General features: G+C 40.4%; 1 protein-coding gene across 18 annotated transcripts in view; it reads right to left on the bottom strand.

The window, feature by feature from the left end:
• The window catches only part of CARF (calcium responsive transcription factor), a 34,433-nt gene that overhangs the window by 17,330 nt on the left and 455 nt on the right, over positions 1–16,648 (bottom strand). For 13 of the 18 annotated variants that reach the window (XR_009487374.1, XR_009487370.1, XR_009487379.1 and 10 more), the window contains exons 2-9: positions 13,284–13,405; positions 11,483–11,755; positions 10,393–10,513; positions 8,226–8,355; positions 7,756–7,840; positions 3,655–3,844; positions 1,342–1,462; positions 308–451 (exon numbers count right to left, since the gene is read on the bottom strand). Coding sequence is in view for 1 of the 18 variants with exons in the window: in XM_059853304.1 (XP_059709287.1) it covers positions 308–451; positions 1,342–1,462; positions 3,655–3,844; positions 7,756–7,840; positions 8,226–8,355; positions 10,393–10,513; positions 11,483–11,692 (1,001 nt within the window). In the remaining 17 variants the exon portion in view is untranslated. Of the gene's footprint in view, positions 1–307; positions 452–1,341; positions 1,463–3,654; positions 3,845–7,755; positions 7,841–8,225; positions 8,356–10,392; positions 10,514–11,313; positions 11,448–11,482; positions 11,756–13,283; positions 13,406–14,392; positions 16,641–16,648 lie in introns of those variants that run through there. The other 5 variants (XR_009487373.1, XR_009487371.1, XR_009487384.1 and 2 more) reach the window with 5 other exon arrangements.

Here is a 16,648-nt window from a genome sequence, read left to right on the forward strand (position 1 = left end):
CCCTGAGCAAGAAGATGTCTTTCAGAACTCAGGGCCCTCTCATACCTTTCAATGCAAAACAAACTAGATCAACCCTAAAACAACACAACTATTTCTATCAATACCCTGCATGGATACACCTGCTGAAGTTCCATAGCTTAGTGCTTAACACATTTACCAAATTAATACTTCACTGCTACAGAAGTCTTACTGACATTGTGGATTTTTTTACTATTAATAAGTGACTAAGTAAAAAAAAAAAAATCAAGTAAAATACTGCTCTTTTCCGCTTCATTTGTGAAAATAAAGAAAAAAGTGGAAGTTTCACCTGAGGACACCACCAGCATCTATCAAGTTCTTCTTCAGCATGTTGAATGCTTTCTCCTGCTCCATTCTTATGATTTTCTTGTCAATTTTAGGGTCAGTAGGAACCCTGTATTCTGGAAACTTTTGGACCTTTTTAATATAGATCCTTCCAAGGAGGAATAAAAAAAATTCTCCATCAGTATACTTTGTCCTTGGGAAGGGAAAGGCAAAAATCCCACTTACTTCATATCAGGCATTCATATAGAAAAAGTTCAGGCAGAGTGATGTCAGGTGTGAGGAGTCTCTAAAAGAACTGCAAAGTTCTTAAGGATACATTAATAGATATGGGTGCAGACAGACACACTTCTGTTCTGGTCTGGAAGCCACTCAGCCAGGTGATTTTACTCCTCAACAAAAGCCCTCGTCCCTCACTAAAGTAAAAGCACAACACCAGTTGTGAACAGTCTGCAGTTCACCCAGCTATGCAGAATTGAGCACATACAGACCCAGCTGCAACTATCATCAAACACACTCTTAGCTCAGTAAAAACTGAACAAGCACCCAGGAGAATGCTCAAGGGTGAGGAAAAAAAACATTAGTGTTGAAGAAGGAGAAAATCCCCAGTGAACAGGAAGAACTGTGACTCCTTCAGCACACAGGACATGTGCTAAATTAGGATGACTGACTGATATCAGTGCAATTAAAGGCCTGAAGAAGAAACAACAAATAAGATGACAAAGTTTTAGAAGCAGAAATAGCCAAAAATAACTTGTGAATGCTCAGGTAGATAATGAATCCCAGTTGTATTTCATAGAGTGATGTACTGCTACTTTGCCTTCAGGGAACCTATCAAATTTCAGCCCTATTCAGTCAGACAGGACAGCATTTCCTCCTTACCTTTAACTGAGTATCAACCTCAAGTTATCAAGGAGATAAAGCAAAAGAGCTACAGTGAGTATCAGCTACCATCCCAAACCAGTGCTCTGTCATGGCTCACAGAAAGAATGCTTTCTTAGGATGCTCAGTCACTCTTACAGCTGTATGTATAATTCTTACCTTGCTGGACAAGTGGCTTTGTACAGCTGGCTAGAGGTGCTTTCCTGCTCACCAGCTTTTTTGGGCTGAAATCCTTTCCTCCTTGGCCCATATTGGCACTCCATTACAATGGCTCTGCTTCCTGAAAACAGAAAGGAATGCACTCTGTTCAAGCAACCACTTAATTCATTACAATAAAATACTAACTACAGAAGAGATAAGAGCTCTGAAGCAGTCATTTCTGTTTGCCACCAGACTCTTCTTCAGAAGGCAGAACCCTCAGGTATAGCAAGCAAATACAATGCAAATGCTTCTCTTCCAGCATGAAAGAACACAGAGCACTTTAAACCATTTCTCAAACTTATTACACCTCACAGCACTCCTCAACATATGTGAGGGCAAAATATTGGACTTTGCCCTGGTGAGCACCAATACTTCACAAGATGAGAAGTCTTGCAAGCTACCAAAGGAGCACAATACTGGTAATAAACATAAAAAGCAGAACCCCCAAAACAACGGAGCAAATCCCCTGCTGAAATCAAAGGTGTGATGGTTTTGGATGGGATAGAGTTTCTTCATAGTAGCCAGTGTGAAGCTGAGCTCTGGATTTGTGCTGGAAACAGTGCTGATAACACAGAGGTGTTTAGTTACTGCAGAGCAGGGCTTACACAGTCAAGGTCTTTTCTGCCTCTCATCCCACCCCATGCCACCAATGAGGAGGCTGAGGGACACAAGAAATTGGGACAGGACACAGCTGGGACAGCTGATTCAAAATGACCAAAGTCATATTCCATGTCATAAGGCATCCTGTGCAGCATATAGAGCTGAGGGAAGCAGGAGGAAGGGGGGGGAACATTCAAAGTTAGAGTGTTTGTCTTCCCAAGTAACCGTTACAAATGCTGTCCTGGGGATGGGAACTTGTGAATTAATTCCTTACTTTGCTTTGTCTGTGTGTGTGGATTTTCCTTTACTTTTTAACAGTTCCTATCTCAGCCCATGAGTTTTCTGAATTCTACCTTTCCAATTCTCTCCCCATCCCACTGGGGGAATGAGTGAGCAGTTCTGTGGTGATTTCCAGCTGGGGTCAAACCATGAGACAAGGTCAGCAGACATTTCCAGCCTCTTGGCTTAAATCAACACTTCAGACCATGCTGTCCCATAAAAGCTCAGCCCTGCAGTTAAGAAATCTTAGCTGCTAAATAACAGTTTCAGCACAGCACACCCATACAGAATCAGACAGGCTCAAACAAATATTGCTTTGCTCTAAACTCAAATTAAGTGACTTCTTCCAGTCAGACCCCTAACAAAAGGGATCGACGAGCAAAGCATTAAAGTGGTCAAGAAAGGAACATCTTCCAAATTTCTTCCACATCGTGTTTAGTTATCTTTTATTTATAGTTTGTGTACTCAAGTGTGCAGGCAAGGAGCTGCCTATGCCACAAGTGATATACCCAGAAACTTCTGAAGTATTACATAACAGCAACATAATGTGTTTCCATAAGATACCAAATGATCTAGATAAAACTAAAAGAGGTCTCATATGCATGCTGGGGGAAAAAAGGGTAAGCTGCTTTGATTTTATTCTTAGTTTTCTTTTATCTCGCAGTTTACGGCTGAAGCTTTAAAACTGGTGCTAACATTTCCCTTTTTCAGTAACTTTCAGGGAAAAAAAGAAGAAAAAACCCCAAACATAACTTACATTCCTGTCACTCATTTTCTCTATGTAGCAAGTAAAGCCCGTTCATTTTATAGCCAAATTAAACTCTTGGCAATTTCACATATGTACTGCATGAGCTAAACATGTAATTATCAAGCTGTGAAGTCTGCATGAACATTTCAAAAAGAACCCCAAACATCAAAAGTCTCTCTGCTGAGGTCAGTTGATGTTTGTCTTGCTTGTTTGTTTGGCATTTTGAATTTATTTATTTGTTACTTTAAGGTTTGCAATTTAAATAGTTTATTGACTCCTGTGGAACAAGCTCCTCTAAAGATCTTCAAGTTAGGCAAGAATAATCAAACAAGCTCTTACCCTTACGAGAACTTTCAGGTCCTAATAGAGCAGATGGGACCTCTCCCTAAAGACCTCATCACAAGAACTCTCATGAAATGGTACTTAGCTAATCTCTAGAGGACAAAAGGAAATAATCACAGCAAAACATAAAAAAGGAAACAAGCTTCTTCAGACTCTCACAGCAGTGTGCAAGCTGCTCCTTTTTTTATGTTTACGTCTTGATCTTATCAGAACTAAGGAACAACATAAAGATTCTTCTTGGTGGCCAGCTGGGAGCTGACGTCGAAATTTTGAAAGCAGTTATTAAAATGAAAGTTAGTTACCTGCATTGACAAAGGGGATCCCATCATATGGGACATACTGAGATTTCCACATCAAGCGTGTGGCGGGTTTGGCCGGGCTCGGCGACTGGCGCGTGCCCCACACGCTCTGTGTCTGCTGCTTGTGGAGCGCCAGGACGCTCTCTAGCTCGGCCTCGCTCACGCAATAGCCGCGGTACGAGTCCCCAATTCTCTGCGTGGAAAGGACGGGAAATTAGAGCATTATTCACCCCTCTGACTGCTGAACACTACTCAGGAAAGCAGTCAGGGACTCTGGCAGGTGAGAACATAGGCCCAGATTTTTGGCATTCCATGGTTTTTGTCCCCACAGTAGTATCCTCATAAAGAGATTTATCATAGGATCTAACAGAAGAGCAGTACCCATTAAGGTCAGGAGTTTGTCAGTCATTCAAGAACCTAAGAACACCAAGAGCCCCTAAAAAGGTAACAGTCACTGTCAACTCTGATTTCCAGAGGACAACTTCACACCTGTGGTTTACCCCCAACACACACTTCAGTTGCAGTCACTGACTAGACAAATTAGTATTAGATGAAGTTTTTCACTTGACTGCCCATAATTGTCTCTGCATCTACTGCAACACACACTACACTGAGCTGGAGCAGAATGCAACTGCCCATACCACCAGTCAACTGTCTCACCTACTCAGTGCACTAACTTTGAACTGGATGTCTCACACAACATCCCTCCCAACCTTCGAGGCACTCTTGATTCTCAGCATTTCACAGAAACTTACTATACCAGATTTGCCATGTGCAAACTGACGATGGTTTCATTAACTCTGCTAATGTCTGGGCAACTCCACAAAAACTGCATCTAACTTGACTCAAAGAAGTTATCCAGTTACTCAGTATTTGCTACTCCAGCTACTCAGTTCCATCACAGCTGGTGCTAGTCTGCCAAGGCCAGCCAGCAAGCTACAAAATTACTGGAACAGAGAAGAGAACTTTTCATCCAAACTCAGAATGCAACACTTGCTTCTGCTCATATGCAGCTGAGGGTCAGGCTGGCCAAGCAGCTGTAACAGCCAGAGTAGTTTGCCAGCTCAGTCTAAAAGTCTATCTGTGGGACAAACACATGGTGAATGAGTACTAAGGTCTGATAGATTTGTTTTGCCACCTTCACTGACAGAACAGCCAGATGTTTAATTAATACTGACAGCAAAAGAGCAACAGAGTCTCTCCAAGATTATCAACAGATACCTTAGCAACAACTGCTTAAAACCTGCCTCACGCTCATAAGAAAAACAGAATGTCTGTGGTTAGCAAGGCCTAAAGTCAACAATGAACCCATGAAGACCTTGTGAATGAACTGGGCCAGCACAGTGCTGCTGCTAGCACAAGGCCAGGCACTGAGAGCTAGCTGTGTGTGCACTGGGGGTGAGTCACTGGGACACGAGCTGTTCACACCTCAGAGCTCACTGCTCTGCAGGCCCTGCTGCAGCAGCTAACCACGTCTGCACAGGCTGCACTCCCACAGCTGTGGGAGCAAGAGACATTGGCAATTGTTTAGCTAGAAGTTATAAATAATACTTCTGAACAAAACTAGATCTGAAAAATTCAGGAGAAGCAAAGTAGCCTGAGAAGTACCAGAACTTCTTTCTTTCCAGAAGTCAAGGATGTTGCCTTTCAGATGAGGGATTACAACACCACTGCACATAATAAATGCTGCAAAACCAGCTGGGTTTTTTTCCCATATCTTATACCTGTCACTAAAAATAGGTCATTGACTTTATTCTAGAGAGATGAGAATTCTGACAAAATCGTTGTGCCAGAAAAGTAGCAAAAACAGATAAGGAACTCTCTCCTATTCTGGCTTTCCTTGTGCACAAGCTTAGATAATCTTCCCTAAATTGGTGGAAGGGGAGGAGAAGGACAAGAAGAAAACCATACAGCATGTAAGATCCCTGCTTTCTACAGGCTTCGCAAGTAGGAAAAAAATGGACAAACAAGGCTTCTTTTTTCAGACAGATAAATTAATTTTGTATAGTTAATTAATGCAGTTTTAAATTACATTTAATTTCAGTAGGCTGATACATGAAGGAAATGCATTCTGATCAGACCACTGAAAACTAAACATAAGTTACTGAAAGGAACTGTTTAAATTAACTCTATAACAATGTCATTACCTTGAAGTAATCACATATTCTTCAGCCCTTTAACTCCAAGGCTCAAGCCCAAAAACTGAGTGATTCCTTCTTTCTCCCCTGGCCTTGCCACTGCAAAGTGCATAAAAGCCAACCCTAAAGTACACACATCAAGACTGCAGTTTTCCTTGAGGAAACTCACGGAAGCAGGGCTCCAGAGGCACTTTGCAGTCCAGACACAGCAAGTGTAAGCTGAACATTTCAAGGCAGCCAGCTTTTACTGCTCTGTGTTTGCCCACAGTACCAACTGCCAAAGGAGTCCCTGGCCTTTGGAGTGCAGTGGCTTCACCTGCTGACACCTTGTGTGAGTCACAGAGACTGTGATACTGTTCTAAGATTGTTTCAATTCTGGCAGGCAACTCAAAGAGTGGAGTTGTGAGCTGACGTATTTATCAGCACCTCTCCAAACTGGTTCTCCAAATTTCAGTAGGACCCTTAAATTCTGTTACTAGTAACAAAACATTTTGACACCTGAAAGATAATTGACACCTCAAAATCCCAGTGTCTCTAGTCTGTGCCCAAAAAAAGGTACAATACATCCCAGCACTCTCTGGTGGATCGGGGAGGATTAATGCATACGGGCAACAGTTCTGCTGAACAGCAGAGGGAGATGTTTGTGTCCTCAGAACATGTTCAAATAGACATTATTTCTATTTCCTTTTCTTTAAAAATAATAACTTTTCTATAAATGTCACTGTGAATTTTAAACACGGCAGGTGACATTTCTTGTAATAGAGAGACAAAGCAGGTCCTAAGTCCTCTGATACTGTGATACCAATAATAAATGATTCAGATAAACCACATACAGGAAAGAATCTACCACAAAGTGATAAAAACACAGTGAACTTTATGAACTAACTGGCCAACTGAATTAAGCAACTGATTCTATAAAAATGGTAACTCCACCATGGAAGAATTCATGCTAAGAACTTTCTGACTTCTTAACATTTATGTGGACATAAGAGTGGACGGTACCACTGTGTTAAATAAATGGCATAACACAAAATTAATAGATGAATATATTTAATTTTAAAATTGTTTCTAGGCAGATACAGAAAGAAATTAAATTTCTAGGTCCCTCAAACTGCAACTTCCAGTTATCAGTGGCCAAGCCAATAGAAAAAAAACGGTAGAGATATCTAAAGAGATTAGGCAGCTGCAGAGTATGAGCTATCCTTTTAAAAAGTATTAAGAGAAAGTAAAATAAACATCTGTCAGGAAGAGTCTGGCAGCAGGAGGAAGGGGTAGCTGATCTTTCAAGAAACTTCCCACCTCCCCTCCCTTCCTGTTAAGGGACTTATGATGCATTCTAGCTGCTGATAGCATCCAAGTCATCAGGACAGTTCTGCAAACATCTAACAATATGGAAAAAAAGGAAGAGTTCTGTTTAAGTCAAAAGCCATCACAGAACATAAAGACACAGTATTTTCTAAAAGAAGAGGAAACAAGCACAAGTAGCCTAACTTGCTGTGACAAAAAATAAAAATCAGCAATAATATCTAAAATAGGAATCCCTAGTGAAATATTGATATTAGGGTGCATTAAGTCTCAGACTTGACACTGGCCAATCACATGGATTTTGATTTCTATGTGATAACACAAAACACATGATCAGTTGCAGAAGTCAGCAAAGTTTACACTGTCATTCAACAGCAAACTCTAACATGGCACATAATAGCTCTTCCCAGCACTACAAGGTATCAGGTTTTCAGCAGCACTTCTTTTAATTCAGGAGCAGTTGATGGTCAGTTATTCTAAAATTCTCAAAACAGAGAGGGATTGCACAGCATTATATGTGTTTAACTGTGCTAGCAGTACCAGTGCTATATACCAAGAAGCTTGAACACTTCTACAGCTATGAATTATTCCTTTCAAGGATTAGGAACACTATCTCAGAGCTAGGTGATAAAACATTAAGTCAGAATTCTTTGTGGCCCACCTCACAGTTCCTGAGACGGCGTGCCCATGCAGGCGTATTTAGTGGCAATGGCTGAAGAGGGGTGGGAAAAGAATCTTCCACTACCCTGAAAAAAAAATATACAAGTCTATCCAGACATTCAGAAATGCAACAACTTAGTCTAAATTACAGGCAAAATCAAATCAGTGTATTATGTATAACCCTAGAGCATATGATCGAACAATGGATATTGTATCAACATGCTGTAAAAACCTGTGGTTTTCATTTTCATATTCTATTTTATTGTTAAAGTAATTTACAGTGAGTAAAAGTATTAAAAAACCCCACTGGTTTTTACATTCAAGTCCTCCAAACATTCAGTACACTGTGTGTTCATAACCTTTTTTCCATGGGAATTTTGTGATAACCATTGCAAAAACAAACTGCAAGAAAAAAAGGCAGCGCTAACAGTGGATGAGAGTGATTGCTCATCCCTTTAACCCCTGACCTACCTGGTGGTTGTTTTTCTGGATACAGTGAGAGATGCCTGTGGATGTAGAATGTAACTGCTTGCACTGTCTGCTATGGAAGCCACCACCACAGTCTGCAGGTTCCCATCACTACACTTCTCTTCTGAAATATCTTTACAAAAAAAAGCAGCTTCCTGGTTAATAACTGAATGTAGAATGGGGAAAAGCAAGCTATGATCAAACTTTGTGGGTTGTTAAAGCAAGTCTTTTGATGTAGGAAAGAAGTTTTATAGGTGATAAAGTAGTCTAATAGTTGTGAATCAGTGCTCAAACTCCTGGCACACATATGAAGATACACTTGATAAGGCTGCTTATGTTTAAGGACTATGGTAATTGTGCTACTACTTATGAATCCTTCCACAACAAGGCAAATAATCAGAGCAATTTGCAAATTACTCTGCTTTCAGGAATCCATATAGGATTGCACAAGTATTTGGTTGAGCTGCAAGTCACATACTGGTTGCTTTTAAAACAAGAAAAAATGAGGTAATGATACTGCTTAGTACTTAGAAAAGAACACTTAAACAAGAAAAACAGGCCTCTTGTAATTGAATCTGACATGCTGCTAGAACAAATGCTTCAGCCTTTCTTGGTAATCCACAAGCCAAAAACTGCTCTTAGACTGAAGCCTGTGTGTACAGTTAAACAAAAACATAATGGAAAACTGTGAAAGCAGATGTTCAATATTTTGGTCTCAACATAAACACATGAGGTCTCTTTAGATGAGGGATTTTTGCCCTTCAGTTATGAAAGCTTCTTTCCCTCACCCAGAGAGAGTGGTAAGCTATTGACACAGTAGAGAAATGGATCCACACAAAGCTCCATAAGAAGATTCCTAAGTGTGCACTTGGATTAACACCACTCTGGCTCAAAGCACTGGTTCTTCCTGCAGAGATGTTCCCTTAAGACACTACAGACTGCTCTGAAGTCTGCACTGTTCTGTGCATTACCACCAAGTGCAGACAAGTGAAACTCAGGAGCTGACAGGCCACTCTCCTTTCTCTTTTACCTCCACAGTAAACTGCTGGCAAGTCTTCCCAACTGTCTAAAATTGAAATGCAGAACTCCTATCTAGTGTTCAATTAGTGCTTACTAAGAGTAGCAGCAGTTATTTTGTAACTAAAGCCTTCCAGTCAGCTTTAAAGTAGAGTAAGACTCTGCTGTAACCAAACCTGGTTTTACCCCTGCAAAAGTGGAGACAGGGAAGGTTGAACATTAGGGTAGGGACAAGTCTTTAAATGCAAGGTCAGGGAAACATATTGCAACCCTAAGTGAAAAGAGCTAGATCACTACTTGAGCCCCAAATCTTTCTTCTGTCCACCCAGCACCAGGACTCTATTCTTATTCTGAGCTATCATTCCACAGGAACACTTAACCAGTGCTCAAATCCTGAGAACTTTATAGAGAAGGAAAAAACAGTTTAAAAAACATTTGAGAGTTTAACAAAATGTGACCACCTCATTCTCAGTCTCACTCTGTGAATGCAACCTAGTACACAGCGTTTTGCCATCCAGCAAGGATTGCAGATAAATAATCAATGCTTTCAGATTTCAGTATGTCCATTTTCTAGAGAAAACCTGAAAATTTGGCTTCCAGTTGTGTATCTCAGCACATGCTTAAAATGTGACAACTAACACATCCCAATGAATGGAAAGTTACATCTTATTTTCCTTGACTGGGAACTGAATTTCTACCTAAATGATTCATTCCTGGCTTCACAGAAGATGCATCATCACCAGTGATCTCTGGAACAGAAGATTTAATGTTCTTCTGGCCTGTCTGTGCTACAGGAATTAACTACTTCACTCACAATGAAGTAAACAAGTACTGAAAATTTGAAGCCAATAGTACAGCTGATGACACAAATATCCTTATTAAAGCTAAATAAGGCAAGAAACAACTCTGTGCTTTATATGTTAATCTACCCATCACATACCCTTCAGAAAGGGGGCATAATAGCTCTCATAAGCTTTCATTATGCTTTTGCCCAACAGAAAATGTGGTGTGTGAGGCACCAGATTCACAATCAGAAAGCAGGTTCAGGGTGCATTTTGTCTTATAACTAAGGAAAGGAAACAAGGTGCTTAAAAAAGAGCATGGAGCTCAGTCACAGGAGCACAAACCCTCAAGTCCTACAGGTTAAACTCACCCTGTGTGCTGGTCACATCCAGAAGCTGACCTGGAGGAATAATCACTTGGGTCACTCCTGGCTGGGCAGAAGGAATGACATGCAGCACCTGTCCATTTTCTGACTGGCTAGCAACAATCATCTGTAAGCAGTCATACAGAAGGATGAATGGCTCTAGTTCGTATGGTGATCACGCAGCATGACTAGGTTTGATTATTACCAGAACAGGAAATATTTTGCTTAGAGCTGGGACCTGTATATTTACTGTTCTGGTAATAATCTAACCCAGTCATGCTGTCTCTTTATTGTCAATTTCTTAAAATTATTTTCCCACTTTAAAACAGGCCTTTAATTAAAGAAAAAAAAGAAAGAAAAAACCCCAGTATTTTACCTGATTCTACAATGAATTACACATTTATTTGAAACTGACAACTCTATTATTACACACAAACACCTGAAAGCCATTCATAGTTGGATTTGCTGAAACTCCATTCATGGACTAGCAGAACGAATAGTAACACAAAAATTGTGAGCTTTACTTCTAAGAAACTGTCCTCTATGGGCAGCATTTCATGCAAAAGCAGAGAGAAAAAAAGCTCCAGGGCTTAAAAAACAATACAAATTAAATAACCTGGGATTCTGAAAAAATTTAACAGCTCCTTTACACAGGACATAATTTCACAGGACTCTGGGTGAGAGTTACCTTTTTTACAACAAAGCAACATTTTAAGAAAATTAATTGAGGGCTGGGGAAAGGTGAAACATAATGACTTAGCTTACTGCTAATGTTCTGATTCCCCCCAAAAAACCAGAGATTTATCCAGAGGATGTAGAGAAAGCAGCAGCAGTAGAATACAAGATCTTATCACACGGCAGCATCCAGGCTCGATACTGACAAAGACAGTTTAAAATTAGTAATGGCTGCAGACAGGATTTGCCTACCTGAAGAAGGGCAACTGGAGCATGAACTGTACCACTGAAAAGTTCCACCTTGTTGCTAGATATAAAGTCTGAATCAGCTGTTGCTACAACAAACCACCAGTAAGAGAGTTCTTCAAAGAGCTCCCTCATCTGTGAGCGCAGCCCCAGGCCTGTCTGCAGACACACTCACCATGGGTGCGCTGGGCCCTCCCAGGGGCTGCAGCTCGCACAGGGGCTGCCTGGGTTGCTCTGCCAGCTGGAATTCCTCGGCAGAGTGCGAGCGTGGCTGGGGCGGCCGCGCCGGCACGGCCGATGCCGGAGGACTGCCCGAGAGGGGGACTGTGATGGGCAGGGCTGGGGGAGAGTCGCTCTGGCCAAACAAGAGATCCCTGGAATCCATGCACGTTACTTGCTTTCACAGAGGAAAAACAGTAAAATGTACTTGGAGCAGCAGCAACAACTTCTAAGAAGGGAAAAAAAAAAAAAGAAAAAAGAAAACAAGAAAGAGAAAAGGACATTTAAAACCAGTGTGCTATACTGTATACTTAGAGGAGCTCCTCTCCTTCTGGATCATGAGGCTAACACTAGCAGTTCTACTTTTGTTTTCTATTTCCATGCTGAAAATTATTCATATTCCTGCTTTCTAGAACAAAGTCTCTTTACTAAGACAAAATAAAATCCCTTTTGCTCAAAATCTGCTCCCCAAAACCCCACGTTCCACTTTAAACACCTCAAGTCTGCCCAGAAACTGAGAAGACATACCAAAAACAAAACTGTACAATATTCACCAGCTTGATTTGATTTCAGAAGAAATCCTAGATACTTTTCCACTTGGCCTTTCCATACATGCATTTAGCTATGAAGAAAAAAAAAATCTCTACATTTTAAAAATTTTTTACCACAGAAGAAATACAAGCAACACAATCTCCAATTCAAGGCCAAGAATTGTCTAGCATAAGGTCAAAAATCAGAGTTTCAAAATCTTAAAAAAACAGAGTGCATCTTCATCAAGTTTGCAGAACTGAAGTCTTAGAGTACACACCATTTTCATTAAATTTAAGAGCATAGGCACAAATACTTGTCTTGTTGAAACTCTGGCAACACAAATATTAAGCATGTAAAAATAATGGAAAAATAGGCAGTCCATATGCACAATAAAAAGTCAAGGTATCATTTGGCCAATGCAAGAAGGTCTGCAATCTGTTCTACCTCTTGCAGCAACTGCACAAAAAACTCTGACCTTTTTTCAACAAAAAATAATACACTACAAATGAAAGAATGAGGAAAAATGTTTCTAAATTTTATCTAAAGCCAGATTTTATCTAAATAACCCCATCAAAAATTCTGCAGGTATAAATCTACTGTGCTGAAACTGTCTATGGTGAACTACACCAGAAAAGCAGCACCAAACAAGTGGCACCTGTTGTGTTAAAGACATTGTGCAAAGACCATAAGCACACAAGTAAATCACTGCCTAAATGACATTTTATGTCAGAAAAACATGCTGCAGAGGAGGATTCATGCACAGAAATCTCCCCAAATAAGAAGATCTGGCAATACTTGATAAAAAATACCTGAAAGACTCCTCTCCCTCAATACATACACAGGTGTCCTGTGTCCCCAGACTCTTGATTTGTCACATTTGGTCACTAAGCAATGCCACCTCATTTTCACCTGTTCTGAACCTCTCCTACTCCAATGCATGTCATAAAGCATTTTTTTTTTAAAGGGCTAACAAAATAAAACATGCATTTCTTCAGCACCATAGCAGGACATAATCACTGAAGGCTGTCAATACATGTAACATCTGGATATTCATCAGCTCAAAACTGAACAGCACAGGAATCCAAGGGAAGGATGCACATTCTTAAAAGACACAATGTATTACTCTAAAGACAAGAAAAAACCCCTGCATTGAAAATAGCATATTTCAAACTCATCAGAGTGGATGTGAAAGAAGCATCTACAAGGACAAAGCATTCATATCTCACCTGAAAAATCTGATCATTTGTTTCTGACTCTCCTGTACCATTACAGCTGCCTATGAACAAATCCTTAGATCCTTCCATAGCAATATCATGGTCAGCTCCACTCTCTTTCATTACAAGGTCACCTGAAAAGGTTATAAAAGTTCATTTTAGCCTTCCGCCAGGAGATTGCTGCAGGTGTTGTCTTCAGGTCTTACAAATTTAGTGCTACAAGTTCTAATGCTGTTGCAAAATAACAGCAAAGTTCTCAAGAAATCCTTGCCTCCTTATCACATTATTACTCACTGCAGAAAAATTCCAGTGTGTTGCTCCAGGAGTACAGCTTAGCCTTTTATATGAGACAATTTGCTTGATTTGTCATTGCATACACAGATAGAAAACACACATACACCCTCCCACGATTTTCATCTGAATATGTCCAAAAGCACTGAACTAACAACCACACACATCCAGAGAACACTTGATATTTAAGCACATGCCAGCAGTGCTTTATAAATACATTAGTCACCTTCTTCCATCATCACCAGACAGAATTTGCATTATGCAACTCTGTCATGCAGACATCTTGAAGTAAATCAATTTGGTTTAAAGACTTATAAGACAGCATATAAAAGAAATAAAATTACTGTTGTTAGTCTACAGTGGTATGCTTTGGGCAGAAAAAGCACCAGATAGGTAAAACAAAATTTGGCATTAATCATGTGGTAAATGACAAAAAGACAGAGTTCCCAGCAGTTCAGAGATCTACCTCCTATCCCAAAGGAAGCTTCAAGATACTCAGCTGCCCATGACAAACCTTCAAAGAGACAGGTAAAATTGGACAGTGAATTGCCACATCCACAGGGCAATGCTCTCATGCACACAGCACACCCTTTAAAGCAGCGACCAATCCCAAACATTCAGAAGCAGCAGGACAAAATCACAATTAACTTGGCCCCTACCTAACAAGAGTTTACATATATAAGACTGCACACACACAACATACCCAACTGAATAGAAGAAAACCCAACTCCTGTAGTTTGGGGTGAAGGAGGGGGAAGGGTGGTCACGATTTTTCCCTTCAGTATTTAATTTTAAAGACAGGCTGCATTATATTAGCACATGACTCCTACCAGCTGTATCTTCTTCACCACACCACGCAAGTAAATTCCTCAAGATGGACCTTCTTGGCTGTGGTATTTCAACTGCTTACAGCTTTTGCAAGGAGACTGTAACAGGCTAGAGAGTAACTTCAAAAGAACTGTACAACTCTTAAAGCACAGATTTATTCTGCTTTGCAAAGGTATAAAGGACACAAAGGCAAAGTAAATCCACATCTCCTTGGCTTTTGAAGCTGAATAAAGCATCCTGCTGATACAAACAACATTGAGAAGTTAAGCAGCTCATATGCTCAATATATTAATACTTTAATCTAAAGCAGATTTATTTTTCCACTCAATTTTCAAGTGATGACACTCCAGACCAAGTTCCAAATGAAGGTTCCTCATGTTTACCAAATATTTTCGAGCTTTGGATCTGAGAACAATTATAAGATGTTTCAGTTAAATGTCTGAAGCATCATAGCAGCAAATGGAAAAAAAAAAAAAAAAGATGATTTCATCATCACTCAGCCATTTCCTCTAAGTTCAAAGATGTAAAGAAGAGACACAGTTTTGCAAAAGCAGCACATTTCGTTCTTTGAGATAAACGGAGTTTGTTCCAGATACTGATAACACGGACTCTGAGCATGCTGGAACCCAGCAACAGAGCACAAGGACAGCTCTATCGGGACAGACCAATGACCCCAGCAGCCCAACATCCTGTATCCAACAATAGTTAATAACAAAGCCCAGGGAAAAAATCCAGCAGTAAGGTAAATACACAGCCATATTTATCCAGCTTCCTTTCATAAGCAGCCCCGAAATACCTCAAGTTTTATATTTGTGTTTAAAATAATCCCCGTGGTACAATTCTGCCCCATGATTTTATCTAATCACTGTTGTAACCCAGGCAAATCACTGGCACACAAATCACTTGGAAAATCAACTTCATGGTTTAACCATCCAGGTTTTGTTAACCTAAGTGCTTGTGTGCAACCACAGAGATTAATATTTTTTTCTTAAAAGAAATATGCTTCTACAGAGGTGTACAAGTACATGCACAGTTAATAGATCTTATGGTTGTATAAATATTGCTGACCAATTCCCCAAACAGGATAGTTAAATCCTGTATATTTATGTACACATAAGTGTACGGATATTTTGTCAGGAACGTGTAAATAACATGTAAGTATCTCTTCCTAAACATTAAGTGAGCACCACAAAAATTCCCACTGTAACACCAGGGTATCACACATTTAACAGCTGGCTGAAGGAGAAATGTGGAAGTTTAATGTTAGTGTACAGTGGGAACAAGAGCTGCATCCTCAAAGCACACAGGCAGATCTCCGTGCCTCAGCTTTAGCCTCAGCACAACTCCACCCCCACCACTTTATAGGCTGCTTCCCGAGTTCAGCATTCCAAGGCCATTTCCAACACATGGGTTAGTGTATTTTAATGCCACAGGTCTATTTCCTTCAGCCTGCTTCCATTTAGGAAGCACTTTTCTCAAGTAAAGGGAAATCTATGGCCATTGCTGTCCCTGGTTCACCTCTACAAAGACAGCAAGCAGCCACAGAAACTGCTAACACAAGCAAACATGATAACCATCATGAGCACTGTATGCAGGGTGTTGATTATATTTAACAGAAAATACATACAATTGAATGCTTCAACAACAAACTCTTTTGAGTTTTCTGCAAGATGTTGTAGAGATTTTATAAGAAGACTTCAGATAACTGCATAGCTTACAGCAATCAAAACTTGCTGTCTGAACAAGCTCCCTATGAGGGCATTTCCCTACAACCGTTCACAGTGGCACCAATTCACAAGGGTATGAATTACAGTAAAACATATCAGGGAGGAAATCAGGGCATCGTGATACTCCCCAGTAAAGGAATTCCAATTAGCTTTGTCAACTTGTACCAGGTTTGAGATTTAGCATTATCTCTACCATGGAAGAGGAGGCAGATGCTGTCAAGAATACAGAGAAGTTCTTGGGACTGACACTTAAAACGTTTCTCAAGTCAGTTTTTGGTAGACAACGCCAATAACTGGAAAATGCAACTGCGTCAATTTCGCTGACAAACAACGTTAGATCTGTCAAGTATATTTAAGAAACAGATGAGATTTCAGAGCCTCAGGAAACAGCAAACACCCAACACCCGCCCGCTCCAAAACCGAGTCACCGCTCAGGGAAACCCCAGCTGCTCCCCAGAGGCCACGAACGACTGTCAAAAAGGTGGAGGAAAAATTTTTATAAACAGCGCAAGCACACAGCATGTCCTCACA

The sequence above is a fragment of the Haemorhous mexicanus genome, chromosome 8 (genome assembly GCF_027477595.1).
Source record: "Haemorhous mexicanus isolate bHaeMex1 chromosome 8, bHaeMex1.pri, whole genome shotgun sequence".
NCBI lineage: Eukaryota > Metazoa > Chordata > Aves > Passeriformes > Fringillidae > Haemorhous > Haemorhous mexicanus.